Here is a 23,177-nt window from a genome sequence, read left to right as displayed (position 1 = left end):
TTTTTAGGCCTCACAAGCTGGCCCAGCCCTCTGTCAAGAAGGAAACTTAAAAAGCACACATCTGGTGACCATGCCCCAAGTGGGACCACAGAAGAGTGTCCCCTGCCATCCCACCCTGGCATCCCTAGGTGGCCCATGCTAACTGGCCCATTGGAGGGGTTCTCAGAGGAAACATTAGAGGGCCAACATGATACCACCCTCACTGGGCTTCCCTGTCCACCCTGGGCCAGTCCCTTGTCATCAGAGGGGGCCTAAGAAACATATGCTGTTGGTGCTTGCAAACTGACCCCTAGAACACTTAAGAACTTTTTATTTTTATTTATTTATTTTTTTGAGACGGAGTCTCGTTCTGTCACCAGGCTGGAGTGCAGTAGCACAATCTCGCCTCACTGCAATCTCCGCCTCCTGGATTCAAGTGATTCTCCTGCCTCAGCCTCCTGAGTAGCTGGGACTACAGGTGAGCGCCATCATGCCCGGCTAATTTTTGAATTTTTAGTAGAGAAAGGGTTTTACCATGTTGGCCAGGATGGTCTCGATCTCTTGACCTTGTGATCCACATGACTTGGCCTCCCAAAGTGCTGAGATTACAGGTGTGAGCCACCGCGCCCTGCCTACTTTTTTTTTTTTTTTTTCTAGAGACAGGATCCGCTCTATCACGCAGGCTGGAGTGCAGTGGAGCCATCATGGTTCACTGCAGCCTCCAACTTCTGGGCTCAAGCAATCCTTCCACCTCAGCCTCCCGAGTAGTAGCTGGGGATTATAACTGCATGCCATCCTATCTGGATAATTTTCTAATTTTTAATTTTTTTTTCAAGAGATAGGATCCAGGCTGGTCGTGGTGGCTCATGCCTGTAATCCCAGCACTTTGGGAGGCCGAGGCAGGCAGATCACTTGAGGTCAGGAGTTTGAGGCCAGCCTGGCCAACATGGTGAAACCCCATCTCTACTAAAATTACAAAAAGGAGCCAGGCATGGTGGGGGGCGCCTGTAGTCCCAGCTACTTATAAGGCTGAGGCAAGAGAATCGCTAGAACCCGGGAGGCAGAGGTTGCAGTGAGCCAAGATCGGGCCACTGCACTCCGGCCTAGGCAACAGAGAAAGACTCCGTCCCCCACCCCCGCCACCACACACACACAAAGAGATAGGATCTGGCTCTCTTCCCCAGGCTAGAGTGCAGCGGTGTGATTATCACTTACTGCAGCCTTGACCTCCTGTGCTCAAGCAATTCTCCCAAGTAGTTGGGAATACAGACACCTGTCACCACACTCGGCTAATTTTTTAAATTTTTTGTACAGACAGGGCCTCATTTTGTGGCCCAGGCTAGTCTAGATCTCCTGGGCTCAAGTGATTCTCCCTCCTCAGTCTCCAGAGTTGTTAGGATTACAAGAGCAAGTCACCACACCCGGCTGTGGGTTATAAATTCTGTCCCCCTCCAACAAGCAAATAACAAACAAACAAAAAAAACCCACACTCAGTCACAGAGTGACCTGAGTCTTAGTAGTAGCATTTTAATGGCAGCAGCCCCAAGAGGAGAGTGAGAGTCTGCTCTGCCCCCGGAGCAGGGGGCTTGGGCTTGGAGGGGCCATCACAGCAGACCTAACCATCCACCTCCTTCCACTGAACTGAGGCCAGGAAAGTGCGGATTTCCATGGGTTCCAGCGTGATGTTGGCCGGGTCCAGCTGGTAGGGAGTTTGGTGGGGTGTGGGGCCTGGAGAGGTGTGGGGGAAGGAGGAGTGAGGGGGTGCAGACTTCCTCTGACTTACCCCACTATGCTTCCTCCCCTGGTTCTGGACACAGCTGCACATCCCCGAATCTGTCTCCAAGGCCTCAATCCCAGACTCCTAACCTGCTTCCCCAGCCCTGAATACACTCCCAGGTCCAATGCCTGGCCACTGTCCTCATACCCTCAATCTGACCCCAGGGGTGATGGACACCCTCCCAGAACTAGACACGAATGGGGATTTTCAAATCTTGTTTTAGGAAATAAACACCACCCACAAACCTCAAGACCCATTCCCAGTTTGCCGTACCCATTTCAGATCCGTTAAGCCCTAACCTGGATCTGGACTCTGCCCCCATACCCTCATGACCCGTTTGGGTCCTGGCCAACATCCCATGCCTCACGCATTGCCCCCACCTGCCGGCCCCAGGTAAGACTCCACCCCTTCCCTACCCCTGAGCAGGGCCCCACCTGTGTTTGTTGCCCACTTGAGCCTGGAGGCTGCCTCACGGAGCTGGTTGGCCACCAGCGTGGTCTCCTGCAGGCGGGTGATGGTGAAGGTGGAGAACAGGTCCTGCGGGGAAGGGGATGGGCCCAGATGAGTTGGAGCAAAGCCAGGTTTCCCTTCTCTCCCTCTTTCTTGCCTCTCTCCGATCTCCTTCTCAATTCTGCCCTTCTCACCCTCAAGTTCAAGGTAACGGGGGCGCTCAGGTTACGTCCGGAATCCTCTCCCACGGCAAACTGGTGCTCCAAGCGCAGCAGCACCATCTCGGGGCCCCAGCTAGCCAGCGTGAGCAGGTGCACCGAGGGCGGCAGCTCCCTGCGCAACCCGGAGAACTGCGGGAGAGATGGCGGGGCTCAGTTGGAGGGGGCGGGGCCTGGATGAAGAAGGGCGGGGCCGACCTAGGTCAGGAGGCAGGGCTAGGTTGTAGGGGCGGGGTTTCGCCGGAGACGGGCAGGCTCAGCCGAGAGGAGAGGCCAGGGCCGTGACAGGGAGGGCTGAGCCAATGGCGAGATGGGTCGGTCCTAAGCTTAGGGTTCGAGTTCCGACGGAGTAGAACTGATGTGACTTGAGACTCTGGGAGTTATGGCGGGGCTGAAGCCGCGGGGCGGGGTGAGGCGGGACAGAGCCTGGGGGAGGTGAGGAGGTGAGGGCGGGAGCGGGGTTAAAGTGAATGGACGGGGCCGGAGGTGAGGAGGTGGTTTAGGGGCCTGAGCTACAGCTGTGCCTCTACACAGTCCAGGCGGGTTGGGAGGGGCGGGCACTGGGCGGGGACTGTCCAGGGGATGGGGCTGGCCCGAGGGTTTGGGGCTAATTAGGAAAATCTGCAACCAAACCCGGCTCCCTGGTAGACTTCATTCCGGTCCTCTCTGCCCACCCCGCTGCCCCTCACCTGCGTGCGCGGAGGAGCCCCGAGATTGTAGGCGGCGCCGCCACCCGGGGCCAGCACCACCTGCGGGGCCAGGACCTCCTGCTCGGCCAGGAGTCGGTGCCCAGCAGCTGCAGCCTGGGCTGTGTCCAGCAGCACCAGGTGGCGCCCTCGCACCCACGCCCCCGACCCGTTCTCCATTAGTGGCTCCGATACTCCGCGTTCATCGTCCTTCAGCAGCCTTCGGTGCACCTGGGGGGAGAGTCGTGGGTTTGTGGGTGTCCTTGGGCCAGAAACTGGGTAAGGGCGTGTGGGAATGTCAAGAGAAATTAAAGGGTGGGAGGAACAGATGATGAGGTGAGGGTCTGGTAGGGCAACCCCAGCAGAGGCAGGATCCAAGTAGGCATGGGAACCAGGCCGGAGGGAGGTAAGTGCCTAACAGGGGGGCCTGGATATGGCACGTCAGAGCCTGGAGGGAGCCTGGGTAGGAAATGGAGAAAAACGGAGAGAAAAAGTCGCACATAGAAATGGAGTCCTCGGCCGGGTGCGGTGGTTCACGCCTGTAATCCCAGCACTTTGGAAGGCCGAGGTGGGTGGATCACCTGACGTCAGGAGTTCCAGACCAGCCTGGCCAACATGGTGAAACCCCATCTCTACTAAAAATCTCAAAATTAGCCAGGCGTGATGGTGTGTGCCTGTAATCCCAGCTACTCGGAAGGCTGAGGCAGGAGAATCGCTTGAACCTGGGAGGCAGAGGTTGCAGTGAGCTGAGATAGCACCATTGCACTCCAGTTTGGACAACAAGAGCAAAACTCCATCTCAAAGAAAAGAAAAGAAAGAAACGGAGTCCTCAGCTTAGTGGGGCCTGAAAGCAGAGAACTGGGCCAGAAACAGCCTTCAAGGTCCAGCAGGGGGCCAGGTTGGGAGGACCCTGGCTCGGATGGGGCTCTGACCCACTCACCATGAGCTCCAGCGAGCCATCTCTCAGGCTGCTTCCCCCCTGGGAGCGGTCAGTCAGCACAGTCAGCTGCATGTTTCCATCCTGGGGGGTTGAAGGGTGAGAGTGGAGGGCAGTCAACCCCAACCCCAGGCAGCCTTGAGATGCTGCAGATAAGGGGTGATTCCCTTTCTATCGAGGTGGGGAGGTGCAGGGTGGGGGAGAGCTACCGTAATGTAAATCCGGGTGTTGACTGGATAGTAGTTTCCTGCCACAGGCTCCGTCTGGTTCAGTTTCCAGGTGGGTCGATAATCCCGCCTGCGGTTGGGGGTGAGCTGGTCAGGCTTGGGGTCTGGCTCCCCCGCTCTTTTTTATATTATTATTATTATTTTTGAGATGGAGTCTCACTCTGTTGCCCAGGCTGGAGTGCAGTGGCGTGATCTCGGCTCACTGCAAGCTCTGCCTCCCGGGTTCACGCCATTCTCCTGCCTCAGCCTCTCGAGTAGCTGGGACTACAGGCACCCACCACCACACCCGGCTAACTTTTTGTATTTTTAGTAGAGATGGGGTTTCACCGTGTTAGCCAGGATGGTCTGGATCTCCTAACTTCGTTATCCGCCCACCTTAGCCTCCCAAAGTGTTGGGATTACAGGCATGAGCCACCGCGCCCGGCCTGGCTCCCCCACTCTTCACTCTCCCTTCATCCTCTGTCTCCCATGCTCACGTAATCAGCAAATTCCCCCACAACCCCTGGGCCCCAACACACCACTAACGACCCCCTCAGTGCTCTCAGTCACCCTCTACCTCCTCTCCAGGATCTCCCGGCCATTGCTGTCTGTGTAGAAGCGTCCCTTTGTCTCCAGCGGTGTGTCAAAACGGCTGATGACCTCCTTCCCCCAGGTGTCACTGTACCCAATGGGATGGCAAGGTTGTGAGCCTTGGATAAACCCCACTCTGCCCTTGCTTCCACACCCCTCTCCCAGCCTGTGCCACTCACCCCACAGGTATCGGCCCCACCGACCACTCCAACTCCAGGTGCCGCTGTCCTGGGTACAGGCGAACCACCTGGGAACACCAGGCTGAGAAGTTCTGGTGCACCTCCTGCACCAAGGGCGTCTGCAGGCACACAGGTGAGGTGGGTGTCAGCCTGTACCTTAGCAGAGTTGAGTCCTACAAATGTCCCCTCACCCTGGCCATAAACCCCATTAAAGCCTACATCAGGGTCAACCTTTAGTCACTGCCACATAATTCTTTTTTCTTTTGAGACAGAGTTTTGCTCTGTTGCCCAGGATAGAGTGCAGTGGCACGATCTCGGCTCACTGCAACCTCTGCCTCCTGGGTTCAAGCAATTCTCCTGCCTCAGCATCCCAAGTAGAGGGATTACAGGCACCTGCCACCATCCCCGGCTGATTTTTGTATTTTTAGGAGAGATGGGGTTTCTATCCATGTTGGCTAGACTTGTCTGAAACTCCTGACCTCAGATGATCTGCCTGCCTTGGCCTTGCAAAGTGGTGGGATTACAGGCATGAGCCACCGCACCCGGCTTCTTTTTTTTTTTTTTCTTTTTTTGAGACAGGGCATCACTATGTAGGCACCTGATCAGCAAATGCTCCCATCTGGTCTTGAACTCCTGCTTCAGTCTCCCAATGTGCTGGGATTACAGGCATGAGCCACTGCACCTGGCTTGCCACATCACTCTTGAGTGTGGCATAAATGCCTCCTGTTCACCATTGCCCCATAGAATACGATTCTAGCGTGGCACATGGCTACCTAGGATAAAGACTACATTGTCCAGTCTTCCCTGAGGCTATCAGTAGCTGAGTGACCACAGTTTGCCCCATAGAAAGTGATCCAAGTGGTGTCAACAATGTTCCTTGCCCCTGTCACACTGCTACTGACTCAAATACAGATGTGGCGGTTGGAGCTTTAGCAGCCATCTTGGACCATGAGGTGGAAACTGAATACTGGGGAAGGCAGAGCAATGAGATAGAAGAGGAAGTCCTGGGTGATTATGGAACTACCCCACCTTCTCTGGACTAACAGCCAGACTGTTTGTTAGAAGAAAAGAATCTTCTATCTTATTCTACTCACAGTTTATTTGGGTAACTCTGTTAGAACAGGCACAACTATATCCTAATACAGTGACCCAGATATGCAGACATTCATCTAAAAGGGACTCACATGAAATTCAAGGCTCTTGAATGTGAACAAATGTGAGTTTTGCCATCTATGAAAGTCAAACATCAATGGGAGGCCCTGGGAAACCCCTGTCCCTAGCCAGATGCACCCACAAGCATTCACCCTGAGACTCACGCAAACCCAATCAATCCAAGGGTGGACTCTCAAATATCCACTCCAGATATAAGCTCCTCTTACTACAGACTTTGGTGAATTTTTCAAGCAGTGATATTTGGCTCTCCTGATTTACAGGCCAAGTGGGAATGCCCCACCCCCAATTTCCAAAACTAAGTATATAAATGTCCACAGCGGATGAGAATGGCTTTGTATGTGTCCTACGGGGAGACTCTCATACGACCAGCCATGAATATCAAGTCTATGGGAGGACCGTCAAATATTCCCCCCGCTGGTCTTAGTCCATTGATCTGAAGGAAAAGTAAATCCTCCCCTACCCTCATGCTACACATGGCCCACCACCCTCCTGGGCTCCCTAACTCCCCCATTCCCAACTGCCCACTCATCATTCCTAGTCCCTGACCTTCACCAGGCGGATCTGAGCCCAGCGGCTCACAGGCAGTGGTTTCTGTTGGTTGGGTCTGAAGATGTAGGCACCCGAGGCCTGGTCACTTTCGCTGTCACCTATACTGGCGTTGTACCTGGGGTTGGGGGAGGTGAAAGTCAGGTAAGGGGCCCTAGCTCCAAGCCGAGCATCACCACACCACCCTCAGGCCTGGTGATCCTTCCTTACCAGAAGAAGGTCTGGCGAACAGGCAGTAGGAGTCGCTGATTCATGTTCATAATCTCCATCAACAGCCCTGTGTCAGGATCAAACGTTGCCCGGATGTGCTGGGCAGAAAAGGGTCCACAGATGGGTTTGTGTGTGTGTGTGTTTGTGTATGTGTGTGTTTTGTTTTTTTTTTTGTTCGTTTGTTTTTTGAGACTGAGTCTCACTCTGTCGCCCAGGCTAGAGTACAGTGGTGCAATCTTGGCTCACTGCAACCTCCACCTCCCGGGCTCAAGTGATTCTCGTGCCTCAGCTTCCTGAGTAGCTGGGATTACGGGCGCCCGCCACCCTCCTGGCTAATTTTTGGATTTTTAGTAGAGAAGGGGTTTCACCATGTTGGCCAGGCTGGTCTCGAACCCCTGACCTCAAGTGATCTGCCTGCCTCGGCCTCCCAAAGTACTAGGATTACAGGCATAAGCCACCACACCCAGCTGGATTTTTTTTTTTTTTTTTTTTTTAAGACAGAGACTTGCTCTGTCGCCCAGTCTGCAGTGCAGTGGCGCAATCTCAGCTCACTATAGCCTCTGCCCCCTGGGTTCCAGCAATTATCCTGCCTCATCCTCCTGGATGGCTGGGATTACAGGCGCAAGCCACCATGCCTGGCTAATTTTTGTTTTTTTGGTAGAGATGGGGTTTCGCAATGTTGGTCAGGCTGGTCTCGAACTCCTGACCTCAGGTAATCCATCCGCCTTGGCCTCCCAAAGGGCTGGGATTACAGGCATAAGCCAATGCACCCGGCCTGGGTTTTTTTTTGTTTTGTTTTGTTTTGAGACTGAGTCTTGCTCTATTGCCCAGGCTGGAGTACAGTGGTGTGATCTTGGCTCACTGCAACCTCTGCTTCCCGGGTTCAAGCAATTCTCCTGCCTCAGCCTCCTGAATAGCTGGGACTACAGGCACATGCCACCATACCTAGCTAATTTTTGTATTTTCACTAGAGACGGGGTTTCACCATATTGGCCAGGCTGGTCTCGAACTTCTGACCTTGTGATACACCTGCCTCAGCCTCCCAAAGTGCTGGGATCACAGGCATGAGCTAACGCGCCGGCCCCTTTTTATTCAATTTAAAATTTTTTTAGGGCCGAGCGCAGTAGCTCACTCCTGTAATCCCAGAAGTTTGGGAGACCGAGTTGGGTGGATAACCCGAGGTCAGGAGTTTGATACCAGCCTGGCCAACACAGTGAAACTCTATCTCTACTAAATTTTTTTAAAAAATTAAATTAAATTTGTTTTCTAGAGATGGGGTCCCACTGTGTTGCCTGGGGCTAGTCTCCAAGCCCTGGGCTCAAGCAGCCCACCATACCCAGCCATTCAACCTGATTTTCTCTTTTTTGTTTGTTTTTGAGACAGAGTCTTGCTCTGTCCCCCAGGCTGGAGTGCAGTGGCATGATCTCGGCTCACTGCAACCTCCCCGTCCTGGGTTCAAACGATTCTCCTGCCTCTCCCTCCAGAGTAGCTGGGACTACAAACATATACCACCACGCCCAGCTAATTTTTGTATTTTTGGTAGAGACAAGGTTTCACTATGTTGGCCAGGCTGGTCTCAAACTCCTGACCTCAGGTGACCTGCCCACCTCAGCCTCCCAAAGTCCTGGGATTACAGCCTCCCAAAGTCCTGAGCCACCATGCCCACCCCAACCTTATTTTCAATCTCACCACCTCTTACCACCTCCGTGGCCTTCCAGGGCTAGTGCAGTCAACCCCTTCCAGGTGCCGGCACTTCCACACTGGCTGCCTACAATCTGTTCCCCCACAACAGCCAGAGCACACCTGTGATACCCTAAGTCCCATCAAAGCCCTCCTCTGCTGCAGACCAGGGCCAGCTTGGGCATCTGATGTGTGAACCACAATACCAGAACTCACAAGACTTTTAGAGGCCTGTGGGAATGTTTTAACTTCTTTCTTTCCGTTTTTTTTTTTTTTTCAGATGGGGTCTGGCTCTGTTGCCCAGGCTGTGGAGTACAGTGGCGCGATCTCGGCTCACTGCAAGCTCCGCCTCTCAGGTTCACGACATTTTCCTGCCTCAGCCTCCCAAGTAGCTGGGACTACAGGCACCTGCCACCACGCCCAGCTAATCTTTTTGTATTTTTAGTAGAGACGGGGTTTCACCATGTTCGCCAGGATGGTCTCGATCTGCTGACCTCATGATCCACCCCCCTCGGCCTCCCAAAGTGCTGGGATTATAGGCGTGAGCCACCGCGCCCAGCCTCTTTTCTTTCATTTTAATAAAAATATAAAAAAGATGTTTTCTTCCTAACATGAACAGTCCAACTACAAAACTTCTTTTTTTTTATTTTTTGAGACAGGGTCTCACTTTGTCACCCAGGCTGGAGTGCAGTGGCATGATCTCGGCTCACTACAACCTCTGCCACCTGGGCTCAAGCAATCCTCCTTCCTCAGCCCCCAAGTGGCTGGGATTACAGACATTACCACCATGCCCAGCTAATTTTTTATATTTTTTGTAGAGCCTGGGTTTCACCATGTTGCCCAAGCTGGTCTCGAACTCCTGAGCTCAGTAGATCCACTCACCTCGGCCTCCCATGGTGCTAGAATTACAGGTATGAGCCACCATGCCCGGCCTATTTTATTATTATTCTTTTCAGACACGGTTTTGCTCTGTTGCCAGGATGGAGTACAGTGGGATAGTCACAGCTCACTGCAGCCTCGAACTCCCCAGCTCAAACCTCCCATCTGGGCCTCCAAATTAGCTGGGACAACTCCTGGGCTCAAGTGATCCTCCTGCTTCAGCCTCCCAAAGAGCTAGGCTTAGACACATGAGCAACAATGACTGGCAAAAGCCAAAGTCTTCCTTTTGGTCCTCAAGGCCCTCAAGGTCTGACCTGTCACCCGTTCACCCTGCTTCAGCCACACTGGGTTCCTTGTGGCTCCTGGGATGCTGCACACTCTCCTGCCTGAGGGCTTTTGTGCCTGTTATTCTCTCCCCACCTGGATCTCTCCAAATAGGAGGAAGAGACTCCTTCCCTCAGGTCATATCTTAAATGTCACCTTTATCAGGAACACATTCCCTGAAACGTCCCCACCAAAACTGCAAACCACCACCTGCCTCCAGCTCTGACCTATCTGTCAAGTGTCACCCATGATCACACTGGGTCCTCATAACAATCCCAGGAAAGGACACTGAGGCTCCGACAAAGGTCACTTGCTCAAGGACACACAATGATTGGAGTGGTGACAGGAGGTCATGAGCCTAGGAACCTGCTGACCCAGAGTCCACACAGCTTACCATGACACTTCAAATTTGTCACAGGAAAGGGGATTGAAATGGGGTCTCACCTCATTTTCGATGGTTAAAGCAGGGGACCAGGATCTCCTGGGGATGGGCTGGGGTGCGCGGGCCTGGGGCTTCCAACGAGGCACCTGGGCTACTGAATAGGTGCTGAAGCCCAGGGCGGGCAGTGAGGCTGAGAACAGCAGCTCCGGAGGGTGCGCCTGACTGTCTGAGCTGGGATATACCACCACCTTGGATAAAGGAGGAGGGAAACTGAGTCAAGAGTACCCACGGAAAGCCATACATGCATGGAGACAACAAACTCAAGGAAGGAAAAGAGTTCTGAGATGGGGAAAGGAAATGGAGGTGTGTGTGGTGGTGGGGGGACAGTCAGATTCCAAGGAAATGATTGCAGAGAAGATTCACCAGGTGGAAAAAAACCCACTGGGAGGGCGGAGAGACTATGGAGTGAAGGAGTGAAGTAGGGGAGTGAAGGAGGAAGTAGGGGAAGAAACCCTCGAGGCAGGTTCTCAGGAGAGGAAGAGGTTTGCGGGAGGACGTTTTCTGGAATGAAGGAGATGTCCATAAACAGCAATAAATTTTCCTGGGGGAGCGGGGTATTAAAATGGGGGACCAGTTAGGCACGGTGGCTCATGCCTGTAATCCCAGCACTTTGGGAGGCCGAGGCAGGTAGATCATGAGGTCAGGAGTTCGAGACCACCCTGACCAACATGGTGAAACCTCGTCTCTACTAAAAATACAAAAATTAGCCGGGTGTGGTGGCGAATGCCTGTAATCCCAGCTACTCGGGAGGCTGAGGCATGAGAATCACTTGAACCCGGGAGTCGGAGGCTGAAGTGAGACGAGATCGCGCCACTGCACTCCAGCCTGGGTGACAGAGCGAGACTCTGTCTCAAAAAAAAAAGGGAGGACCACTCACAGGAGGCAGATGTTCCCAAGGGGAGACTGATATTAAGGGGCAGAGGGAGAAGATACAAGAGCGGGGAAGAGATATGTATGAGTGGGAGGTATTCATAGAGGCAGGCGGTATCCATGAGGGCGACGAGGAAATGCCCATGTGGGAGGGGTTCCAGCGGGGGAATATTCGTTGTCTGGGCTCACATCGCTGGGTACTGTCCTGCCATTGGGGTCCTTCACAACGAAAACGCCTTCGCTGACCGGCAGCCGTACCATCCAATTCACCTTCCGCCCCAGGGGATTATAAACGATGACCTGGAACTGGGGGGGCGGTCAGAGAGGGCACGGGTCACAACAGGCCTTCTCCAAACCCACCCACTTTGCACAGAAATGCCCCTGGGTAGTCCTGGTACGGTCACGGCCCATCACGCCAAGCCCCCTCGAGATGCGTTGGTCTCTGTCCTGACCCAGCGTCGCAGCCCACGTAATTTCACTCCAGTATAGTCCTCCAAAAACATTTTCCAACTACCTCCTCTAAAGCCCATCTGCCCAAGATCCACCCCTTCCGTCCCGGCTCACGCGCGCCGCCGTCTGGCTGAGCGGGCAGATGCTGATGTTTAGCTGTCGGCAGAAGGTTAAGTGATCTTTGAAGCCTCTGAGCCGCGCCAACGCGTTGCTCAGGAGAACCTGCGGAAGAGCGCAAAGGGACCAGTGGGTTCTGGACGCCTGGCCTATCTGACTCCTTCCCTCTCCTCTCCGGCTCCGCCCTGTTCCGGTCTGTGTCCCGCCTCCCTCAAGACTCGCCCCACAAGCCCCTCTAGCCCAGCCCTGCTGCCCTTGACTATGCCCCATAGGTGTCTCGGCCTCCTCTTGTCCACGCCCCGCCTCCTTTTCCCCTCCAAGGCCCCGCCCCGTTACTGAATCTTTCCCTGCCTCCTACAAGCCCCGCCCCCACGAGCCCTTGTAGCCCGCCACACCGCTCTCGGTTACACGTCACACCTGTCCCTGTCCCTTCTTTCCCAGGCCCCGGCCCCGCCCCTTCCTGTCTCCACCCCCACGTCTCCCAAGTCCCGCCCCGCGCACCTCGCAAGACCCCCAGCCTGCAGCAAGCTGGCGTGCGTAGTCGTCTGCCACGTGCTGGCGGGAGGTGCCACTGACAGCGTCGTGATGCTGGAGCACGGCCATCGCCTTATCTGCTCATAGACAATGAGTCCGGTGAGGTTCTGCGGGACTCAGCTCAGACCCCAAGGGGAAGTGAAAGGTCCGGTGCTGGCGGGCAGGGATCTTAGAGGCTTTAAGAAGGAACTCGAGGATGGCCGGGCGCGGTGGCTCACGCCTGTAATCCCAGCACTTTGGGAGGCAGAGGCGGGCGGATCACAAAGTCAGGAGATCAAGACCATCCTGGCTAACACGGTGAAACCCCATCTCTACTGAAAATAGCCAGGCGTGGTGGCGGGCACTTGTAATCCCAGCTACTCGGGAGGCTGAGCCAGGAGAATGGCGTGAACCTGGGAGGCGGGGCTTGCAGTGAGCCGAGATCGCGCCACCGCACCCCAGCCTGGGCGACAGAGCGAAACTCCGTCTCAAAAAAAAAATAAAAAAAGAAGGAACTCGAGAGGGGCGGCCTAGGGGTGGTTTCCAGCTTCAGCCGCAAACCTCTTCCTCTCTTGGGCCCGATGCTTACTGAGAGGTGCACTGTCTCCTGAGCCATAGGGTCCCACGTTGGCCGCCAGGCCCACCAGCGCCTCCAGCTGGTTGCACACCTGGAGGCAGAGGGGTATGTTGGGGTGCCCAGGTCGGGCCTCGGGGCTGTGTGCCCCCTCTAGCCCGGCTCCTACCCACCTGCAAGAAGTTGTAGCTGAGGCGCTCGTAGCGTTTGAGGGCCGGCCGACTAGAAAAGTAACCGGTCCAGAACTGGTGGGGGCCATCCGCGTAAGGGAAGAAGTCGTCATGTTTCACTGACCTACAGCGGCAGGGGCATTGAGGGCAGGGTCATGACCCACGGGGCATGCCAACCCCCCCAAGCTCCCCAGTTTCCCCAAATACCAGGTGAGGTTGGCCTTGTTCAGCTCCCAGAGGTAACAAGCGGGGGTGGAGTAGAGAACATGGACACTGCTTCCTTTTGCCTGCTGCTGGGGGAGGCGATGGAGTGAGCCCTCGGGAGTCCGCACCTTCCCAGGGGCCCACACTTCCACACATGTGTGCACATTCATGCATCCCATAGGTTCAGTTTCTCTAAATACACATTTGGTGGCCAAGCCAATGGTCGGATGTGAAAATGAATTTTGGCTGAAGTCAAACATGACCACTAGCCTTTTTAAAAAGGATTTCAGAGATGCAAGAATAAACCTGAAATTTTACTAAACTTTTACAATAATTCCAACTTTATTATTAAAAACTTTTGTGGAAAAACTAAGTGTGACATTATAGGGCAGGAATAATCGTTTTGCAGGACCATCAGATTATTATCAAAAGACACAAATTTTTTTTTTTTTTTTGAGGCGGAGTCTCGCTCTGTCACCCAGGCTGGAGTGCAGTGGCCCGATCTCGGCTTACTGCAAGCTCCACCTCCCGGGTTCACGCCATTCTCCAGCCTCAACTCCTGAGTAGCTGGGACTACAGGCACCCGCCACCACGCCCGGCTAATTTTTTGTATTTTTTAGTAGAGACGGGGTTTCACCGTGTTAGCCAGGATGGTCTCGATCTCCTGACTTTGTGATCCACCCGCCTCAGCCTCCCAAAGTGCTGGGATTACAGACGTGAACCACTATGCCCGGCCTAGACACAATTTTTATAATGAATGGAGGTGCACTTTCACCTGAGCAAGGTGGAGGAAGAAGAAAGTGACCTATGTGAGGAAAAGGATGTTTGTTTTGCACGTGCTGTGTCCCCAGTGTATACAGTAGGTACTCAATAAACTTTTTTTTTTTTTTTGAGACTGAGTCTCACTCTGTCGCCCAGGCTGGAGTGCAGTGGCACGGTCTCAGCTTGCTGCAACCTCTGCCTCCCAGGTTCCACCGATTCTCCTGCTTCAGCCTGCCGAGTAGCTGGTCTTACAGATAAGTGCCACCACGCCCAGCTAATTTGTCCTATTTTTAGTACAGACAAGGTTTCACCATGTTAGCCAGGCTGGTCTCGAACTTCTGTCCTCAAGTGATCCGCCCACCTCAGATTACAATCCCAGCACTTTGGGAGACCGAGGTAGGCAGATCATTTGAGGACAGGAGTTTGAGACCAACCTGGCCAACATAGGGAAACCCTGCGTCTATTGAAAATACAAAAATTAGCCAGGGTTGGTGGCACATGCCTGTAGTCCCAACTACTTGGGAGGCTGAGGCAGGAGAATCGCTAGAACCCAGGAGGCAGAGGTTGTAGTGAGCCAAGATTGTGCCACTGCACTCCAGCCTGGGTGACAAAGCAAGCCTCTAGCTCAATAAACAAACAAACAAACAAATAAATAAATAAATAAAATTTTAAAAAGAAAAAATAAATAAAAATAAATGACATAAAAGAGCTGTTTTGGTGAAATAGCAGTGCAGGGAGCGAGTGGAAGGTGGGGGTGGAGATTGCACTGCAGTGAGGACAAGATTGACGGGAAGGGGTGCCTGAGATGGGAGAAGGGAGACAAGTTTCTGTGCTGATGAGAGTGACTGTGCACACAGCCACAGCCACAGGCCACTTAGTGCGAAACACTAACACATCTGTATTGGGTAAAATGATAACTGCCCAAAAGTGTCCATGTCCTGATCCCCAGAAGCTATTACTACGTTAGATTACATGGCAAACGGGGAATTAAGGTTGCAGATGTAATTGAGGTTGTTCATCAGCTAAACTTAAAGTAGGGAAATTAGGCCACACAGTGGCTCAAATCTGTAATCCCAGCACCTTGGGAGGCCAAGCGGGGTGGATCACGAGGTCAAGAGATCGAGACTGTCCTGGCCAACATAGTGAAACCTTGTCTACTAAAAATACAAAAATTAGCTGTGAGTGGTGGCACGTGACTGTAGTCCCAGCTACATGGGAGGCTGAGGCAGAAGAATCACTTGAACCCGGGAGGCAGAGGTTGCAGTGAGCTGAGAGCACGCCACTGCACTCCAGCCTGGGCAACAGAGCAAGACTCCGTCTCTGAATAAATAAATAAATTAAAATGTGGAAGAAGGAGGCAGAAGAGGTGAGAATGAGAGAAAGGGATGTGATTACAGAAACAGGGTCAGAAAGATGCTGTGTGGCTGGCTTTGAAGATGGAGCCAAGAAGAGACTTTGAATGTGGGCAACTTCTAGATGTTGGAAAAAGCAAGGAAATTGTATTCTCTCCTAGAGACTGCAGAAAGAACACAGCCTTGCCAACACCTTGATTATAGCCTGGTGAGACTCAGGCTGGAATTTTTTTTTTTTTTTTTTTTTTTTTGAGACAGAGTCTTTCTCTGTGGCCCAGGCTAGAGTGCAGGGGTGTGATCTCGGCTCACTGCAACATCTGCCTCCCGGATTCAAGCAATTCCTCTGCCTCAGGCTCCTGAGTAGCTGGGATTACAGGCGTGCACCATCACAGCTGGCTAATTTTTGTATTTTTAGTAGAGACAGGGTTTCATCATGTTGGTCAGGCTGGTCTTGAACTCTTGACCTCGTGATCTGCCCAGCTTGGCCTCCCAAAGTGCTGGGATTACAGGCGTGAGCTATCACGCCCAGCCTCATGCTGGACTTCTTACCTACAGAACTGTAAAACGATGTATTTCCGTTGTTTTGAGCTGCTACGTGTGTGGTCATTTGTTATAGAATGACCACAATAGAACAATAGAAAACAAAGAGAGCACTGAGAGCTATGCACATGACACAAGGCCCCCGGATGCAAGTGCACATGTGCACAAGGGTACCACAGGGTAGGCACACTGACCTGTGCATTTACCAGCCGGATGAGCTTGTCAAGGTTCTTGAACCACATGTTGGCGTTCTCATACTGGAAGTCCGAGCCCATGGTCATCACAATGTGGTTGGTGCGGTAATGCCGGCCCTGCAGGCAAGAGGGACGTCCTGAGGCCAGAGGATCCTGGGCCATCCCTGTGTATAGCTGTGTTTTGATGTATATGGGGTCAAGGATGTTGGGTGCACATACAGGCATGGGTGGAGGTATGGCACATGGGAGCGTGGGGACACAGATAAAAGTAGCCACCGGTTGTTGAGCAGCTCTCTTGGACCCACTACCTAGAAGAGGGCATCCAGGCACCATGCCATGTTATCTCTTGCCCAGCCTATGCTATCTCTTCTAATGAGGAATGCACATAAATCCAGGAGGGGGGCATGGTGATGGTGAAGAGAATAGCATCTTCCTCCAAGGGGCATGAGAACATAATTACAGGGGCTCACACTTGTAATCCCAGCTGCTCAGGAGACTGAGGCAGGAGGATCGCTTGAGTCTAGGAATTTAAGACCAGTCTGAGCCACATAGTAATACCCTGTCTCAAGAAAAAAAAAAAATTAATCTGAAACAATTTTTTTTCTTTTTTTTTGAGACAGAGTTTCACTCTGCTGCCCAAGCTGGAGTGCAGTGATGTGATCTCGGCTCACTGCAACCTCCACCTCCCAGGTTCAAGTGACTCTCTTGCCTCAGCCTCCCAAGTAGCTGGGATTACAGGCGTGCACCACCACACCCGGCTAATTTTTGTATTTTTAGTGGAGACAGGGTTTCGTCATGTTGGCTAGGCTGGTCTCGAACTCCTGACCAGATGATCTGCCCGTCTCGGCCTCCCAAAGTGCTGGGATTACAGGCATGAGCCACTGCACCTGGCCATCAATTTTTTAAAAAAAGGGAAAAAAATTTTTTTTAGGAGACCGTGTTATGCCAGGCATGGTGGCTCACACCTATAATCCTAGCACTTTGGGAGGCCAAGGCAGGAGGATCACTTGAGCCCAGGAGTTTGAGACCAGCCTGGGCCACATGGTAAGATGTTGTCTCTGTGAAAAAATAATTTTTTTAACTTATAAAAGTGTTAAAGGCTGGGCGCGGTGGCTCATGCCTGTAATTCCAGAACTTTGGGAGGCTAAGGCTGGTGGATCACAAGGTTAGAAGTTCGAGACCAGCCTGGCCAATATGGTGAAACCCCCTTTCTTCCGGCTAAGTTTTAAAAAGACATAAAACTTAGTCAGGCGTGGTGGTGGGCACCTGTAATCCTAACTACACGGGAGACTGAGGCAGGAGAATCACATGAACCCAGTAGGTGGAGGTTGCAGTGAGCTGAGATTGTGCCACTGCACTCCAGCCTGGGTGACAGAGTGAGTCTCAAAAAAATAAAAAAGGAATTCTCAATTAAAATGTTAAAAATAGACTGGGCACAGTGGCTCACGCCTATAATCCCAGCACTTTGGGAGGCTGAGGCAGGCAGATCACCTGAAGTCAGGAGTTCAAGACCAGCCTGCCCAACATGACAAAACCCTGTCTCTACTAAAAATACAAAAATTAGCTGGGCGTGGTGGCGGTGCCTGTAATTCCAGCTTCTCAGGAGGCTGTGGCAGGAGAATTGCTTGAACCTGGGAGGCAGAGGTTGCAGTGAGCTGAGATCACGCCACTGCACTCCAGCCTGGGTGACAAGAGCAAGACTCTGTCTCAAAAAAATAATAATAAATAATAAATAAATAAGAATGTTAAAAATAGAGGCCAGGTGTGGTGGCTCACACCTGTAATCCCAGCACTTTGGGAGTCTGAGGCAGGCAGATCACTTGAGCTCAGGAGTTTGAGACCAGCCTGGACAACATGGTGAAACACCATCTCTACTAAAAATACAAAAAAATTAGCTGGATGTGGTGGTGTGCGTCTGGAGTCCCAGCTACTTGGGAGGCTGAGGTGGGAGAATCGCTTGAATGTAGGAGGTGGAGGTTGCAGTGAGCCGAGATCGTGCCACTGCTCTCCAGCCTGAGTGACAGAGCAAGATTCCAGCTCAAAAAAAATTAATTAATTAAAAATAAATTAAAAGTAAAGAGGCATGGTGGCTCACGCCTGTAATCCCAGCACTTTGGGAGGCCAAGGCAGGTGGATCACTTGAGGTCAGGAGTTCAAGACCAGTCTGGCCAACATGATGAGACTCCAGTGCAAAAATACAAAAATTAGCTGGATGTGCTTGTTTGAACCCAGGAGGCGGAGGTTGCAGTGAGCCAAGATCGCACCACTGCACTCCTTGAGACAGAGTAAGACTCTGTCTCAAAAAAATTAAAAATAAAGATAACGTGTTAGGGGGATGCCTGTACCATGGGAAGGGCTCATTGCTTTGTATATACCGGACTTGAAGGTTCTGGACACCAGGGTTACCTGGGCAGTGGCCACATTTAGGAAGTAATCGACCAGCTCCTTGGCGTTGTACTCGGGGCTGCGGGGGTCCTCTACCACTGGCTGATCGACACACAGCACATCCCAGCACAGATTCATTGGCGGGTTGTAACCGTTGGGAAGCACACCTGCAGGTCACACCAGGTTCAAGGGGTGGCCCATCACCCAGACCTGCCGTGGTTTCAAAGCCTGCCATGTCCCACCCAGGATGGGCTTCAGAATTTGCACCCCAGTGCAAAAGGAAATGCAGAGACTTTGTTCCCAGAATACAGAAATTCCAGGACAGTGACGGCAGAGCAGATATCAAGCCCAGGGCCCTTCTGAGTGTGTGGCACCATGGCTGGCCCTGCCCTCACCAAGCCCCCCTCACCAGTGAAGAGGTCCGCGGTCGGGGGCTTCAGGCTGGCACTGGCCCGCCACACCTGCTCCATCTCTAGCTTCTGCATCCGTACCCACTTATCTTGATAATCAAGGCGCCCAAAGAAGAAGCCGTCAAAGCCCATCTGGGGATGGGGGAGGAAAAGGCAGTGTGAATTAGCGCCCAGCCCTCTCACCACCAAACTCCCCTTTGCTTGGGAGGGACAGGTCAGAGCACAGGTTAAAAAGCAGAGCTAAGTCAGTGTGATGGCTCTTGCCTGTGATCCCAGCCTTCCAGGAGGCCAAAGCAAGAGGATCACTTATACCCAGGAGTTTTTGAGACCAGCCTGCACAACACAGACAGACTGTCTCTACAAAAAACTTAAAAATTAGCCAGGCGTGGTGGTGCGCTCTTGTAGTCTCATCTACTACGGAGGCTGAGACAGCAGAATCGCTTAAATCCGGAGATTGAGGCTACAGTGAGCTAGGATTGCACCACTGCACTCCAGCAGAGATGATAGGGATGTATCAACAAAACAAAACAAAAAAACGTAGGGCTGAAACAAAGTGGCCTCCAGCTTATTTCCAAGCTTGGGGAAGTTTCAGAACTCACTACCCTGGGCTAGCAGGGAGAGGGCGGGTCCAACATCAGAAACCAGGTTCACCTCCCCAGCGCTGTCAAAGCTCAGAGCAGGCCTCACTCCAGGAATGAGGTTCCCCCTTCCACAACCTGAGGATGGATGGGGTCTGAGCACAGGTAATGAAGCTGTTTTTAAGGCAGCCTAGGCATCCACTTGCCACCCAGTTTAGGGAGGAGCCATGATCCTAGCTAGTGGGTGAGGCCAGAACTCGAAGGGGGGCCTATTAGGGGAGAGGGTGGAGTCAGCCGGAGCTGGGTCCGCCTGGGGCTGGGCATAGGCGGCTGAGGCCAGAGCTCAAAAGTCACTGGCCTTACGGCCTCACTCAAGGGGCAGGGCTTCAACAGGCTTGGGCCTGGTCCTTGTGAGATTGCAGGGAGAGGGCGGGGTTTGAGTGGGCGAGGGAGGAGCCAGAGTGAGTAAAGAGGTGGGCCCAAGAGAGGTCCCGGGTCGCACCTGCGCAAACAGCGAGGCCTGCTCCCGAGAGTGGCCGAAGGGGTCAATGTGCCAGGCCACACGGGGTCGCCCGTCACTGCCAAATGTGTCCTCCAGAAAGCGCAGCCCGAGTGTCATCTGGTCCACGATGGCACCGTAGTGGGTGGCTGCCTCATCGTTCATCACCCAGCCACCGTTGGCGAACTCCAGGCGCCCTGTGCCAGGACAGGCAAGGTCGGGGTCAGTGGTCACAGCCAGGAGTGGGACCAGGGTGGGTGATACTGGGAATGTGAAAGCCTGCCTGTGCACTCATTTCTGACGGAAGGAGAAGAGGGGTCGCCCCCAGGCCATAGTTCCCAGATAAGGGAAAGAGGCCCCCCTGCATGGCAGGCTTCACAGAGGATGCATGGCAGATGGGGCCTTGTGGGATGTATAAGAGTTCTCGGCTGGGCGTGGTGGCTCACGCCTGTAATCCCAGCACTTTGGGAGGCCGAGGCGGGTGGATCATGAGGTCAGGAGATCGAGACCATCCTGGCGAACACGGTGAAACCCCGTCTCTACTAAAATACAAAAAATTAGCCGGGCGTGTTGGCGGGCGCCTGTAGTCCCAGCTACACGGGAGGCTGAGGCAGGAGAATGGCGTGAACCTGGGAGGCGGAGCTTGCAGTGAGCGGAGATCGCACCACTGCACTCCAGCCTGGGCGACAGAGCGAGACTCCGTCTCAAAAAAAAAAAAAAAAAAAGAGTTCCCCAAATGGAGAGTCCAGGCAGGCGGAGCGATATGCATGTTGCACAGCTTGCACATGGCATGATAAAATCTCAGAAACCAGAAATGCAGAAGCAGAAGCTGGGCTGGGCTTCCTCTTTTCACTTCCTTGGGGCAGACTCACCCTGGCGCACAAGGTCTCGCACGACTTCCCGCATGGCATTTGTCTGCTGGTGCCACCAACGGGAGAAGAAGGCAATCTCCACGTAAATGAAGCGACGGGTGGGATCTGCCAGCAAGGCAGAGATGACCGAGTCCAGGATGTACTGCACACCGGCGTGCTGGATGTCATTCTTGACTGTGGATAACAGGGATAAGGCTCTCAGGGCACAGCAGAGCCAAGGGGGTTATTCCTAGACACAGGAGCCCAAGTCCTGGATCTTAGGGTGACACTGGCCCCACCCTAATGTCCAGGACCCAGAAGGGATTACAGGGACCATGGGGATCCCAGGGACCAGTCCCCATCCTCTACTCACTTCCATAAAAGTACTGGTCCACGGTTTTGAGCCAGCCTACGTCATCATGTGTGTGAGGCACCAGGTGCACGTTCAGCATGTTCGGCTGCACTGTGGGGCATGTCTGCACAGGGACCCCAAACACACATACCTTGTCAATAACCCCGGATGTCGGGGGCTGCAAAGTAAGTCTTGATCTAGAGGTGAGTGACTCAGAGAGGCCTGATCTCGCCTATGTGCCGAGGAGGCCAGGCCCTCCCAGGCAGGACACACACATACATAGTTGTGCTCATAGATACAACCCCCACTTTGCACAACCCCATAGGGCAGCTCTCATTCACACTCTGGGAAAACAATAATAGAAGTAGCTGATGTTTGTTCAGCACTTGCCAACAGCAGACGGTCACCCTGGGAGGTGGGGTGATGTTATCCTCAGTTTCCAGATGAAAGCACTGGGACTTAGAGAGGATAGGTGACTTGCCCAACGTCACACAGTTAGGAAGTGGAAGAACTAGGCTGGAATTTCAGGCAGACTCTAGAGTCCCAGCTCTCAGCCAGCACCTCCCCCCACACATACACTGCTCACCTCCTGCCACCTCCTGCCCCTCCAATCCCACAGTTAAGTGCAGGCAAAGTCCAGGCAAGCATCCCGGAGACACAGAGGCAGGTACAGACACAGTCCCATACTCAGATGCGCACAGCCAGACCTCGCAGTGACACAAAGCACGCACTAAGACCACACTGTCATATTATCAGCCATTCACTAGACACCCGCAGGACAGACCCACCCACACCTCTAGACTGTATTTGGTGTTTCACTCTGCCTCCTGTACGTTTCCGCTCGGAGGCCCCACTCACCTCGTATCCCCCGGCCCGAGCACCGGGAACCGCCAGCAACAACAAAAGGAAAAAGCAGAGAGGCGGGAGCGGTGGCCGCAGGGCGCGGGAGATGGTCCAGGGGCCTGCTGCGTCCAGGCAGCCGCGAGCGCTGACCCCCGCAGCCCGCGCGTAGGCGCCCATGGTTCAGCAGCTTCCTCCTGGGGTTCCACGGCCCTGGAAAGGCCGAGCAAACGCCCCGCCCCGAGACCCGGCCGGGCCAATCGGGGGAGGGGGCGGGGCCAGGGCGCGGTCTGGCAGCTCAAGGGACAGAGGCTGTAGCACTGGGCAATCCCGGGGGTCGTTATAGGAAGGTAGGAAAATGCCACCCTCAGGGCACTTGTTGGACTAAAGGTGACTTTGACGTCTCACGGGCTATAACGAGTCTTGGAATGCTTGGAATCCTGGAAGGACCTAGCTTGCCTAAGAGGAGGATTTGATAAGAGTCCTATACTGTGGGGATTGGGACGTTGGGTAAGTACCCTTGGAGAACCGGGGATGGGATCCAGCCTGGTTGAGAAGGATCCCTGGGTGTTCCGGAGAGGAAAGGGGGTCTGATAAGTGGGGAAAGACCCCGAGTCTTTCACGCCTTTCCCAATTCCTACCAGTTCATTCTCTGATAGAAAACAAAGCCCAGGCCAGGGGCAGTGGCTCAAGCCTGCAATTCCAGCACTTTGGGAGGCCCAGGCTGGTGGATCGCTTGGGCCCGGGAGTTTGAGACCAGCCTGGGCAACATGGGTTGTTTTGTAGAGACGGGTTTGAAAACACAGAATTTGTAATTTTACACAAAATGCAAAAATACAAAAATTAGCTGAGTATGGTGGCACATGCCTGTAATCCCAGCTACTTGGGAGACTGAGGCAGGAGAATCGCTTGAACCTGGGAGGTGGAGGTTGCAGTGAGCTGAGATCAAGATCATGCCATTGCACGCCAGCCTGGGCAACAAAAGTGAAACTCTGTCTCAAAAAAACAAAAATAACTGGGCATGGTAGCACGCATGTGTGCTCCCAGTTATGTGGGAGGCTGAGATGGGAAGATTGCTTAAGCCCAGGAGTTTGAGGGTGCAGTAACCAGAGATTGTGCCACTGCACTCAGCCTGCATGGCATATCTTTTTTTAAGAAAAAAAGAAAAAAAAAAAGGAAACCAAAGCCCAGATTATCTAGGTCATCAGGGCCATCTGGTGAGTTGCCAGAGGGCAGAAG

The 23,177-nt window shown here is 53.4% G+C and overlaps 1 protein-coding gene across 2 annotated transcripts; it reads right to left on the bottom strand.

Annotated features, from left to right (window-relative positions):
* Positions 1-1,481: 1,481 nt before the first annotated feature.
* MAN2B1 (mannosidase alpha class 2B member 1) lies at positions 1,482-22,189 on the bottom strand. 2 transcript variants are annotated; one of them, XM_009193601.2, is made up of 24 exons: positions 21,957-22,189; positions 21,120-21,222; positions 20,768-20,941; positions 19,899-20,092; positions 18,818-18,950; positions 18,430-18,575; positions 16,024-16,140; positions 13,179-13,264; positions 12,975-13,095; positions 12,817-12,895; positions 12,216-12,325; positions 11,712-11,819; positions 11,337-11,453; positions 10,280-10,465; positions 6,953-7,050; positions 6,743-6,860; positions 5,024-5,142; positions 4,831-4,932; positions 4,257-4,344; positions 4,051-4,131; positions 3,114-3,341; positions 2,401-2,556; positions 2,191-2,293; positions 1,482-1,707 (listed from the first exon to the last, which is right to left on the bottom strand). In XM_009193601.2, the coding sequence occupies exons 1-24, from the start codon at positions 22,116-22,118 to the stop codon at positions 1,595-1,597; spliced, it is 3,042 nt and encodes a 1,013-aa protein (XP_009191865.2). In that variant the 5' UTR covers positions 22,119-22,189; the 3' UTR covers positions 1,482-1,594. The 2 variants fall into 2 exon arrangements, with proteins under 2 accessions (XP_009191865.2, XP_003915029.2); XM_003914980.4 differs by having other exon boundaries at positions 1,487-1,707; positions 13,179-13,261; positions 21,957-22,159.
* Between the last annotated feature and the right edge of the window lie 988 nt (positions 22,190-23,177).

This window comes from Papio anubis, chromosome 20, assembly GCF_008728515.1.
Source record: "Papio anubis isolate 15944 chromosome 20, Panubis1.0, whole genome shotgun sequence".
NCBI classification, from domain to species: domain Eukaryota; kingdom Metazoa; phylum Chordata; class Mammalia; order Primates; family Cercopithecidae; genus Papio; species Papio anubis.
This window is presented reverse-complemented; position numbering and strand designations above follow the sequence as displayed.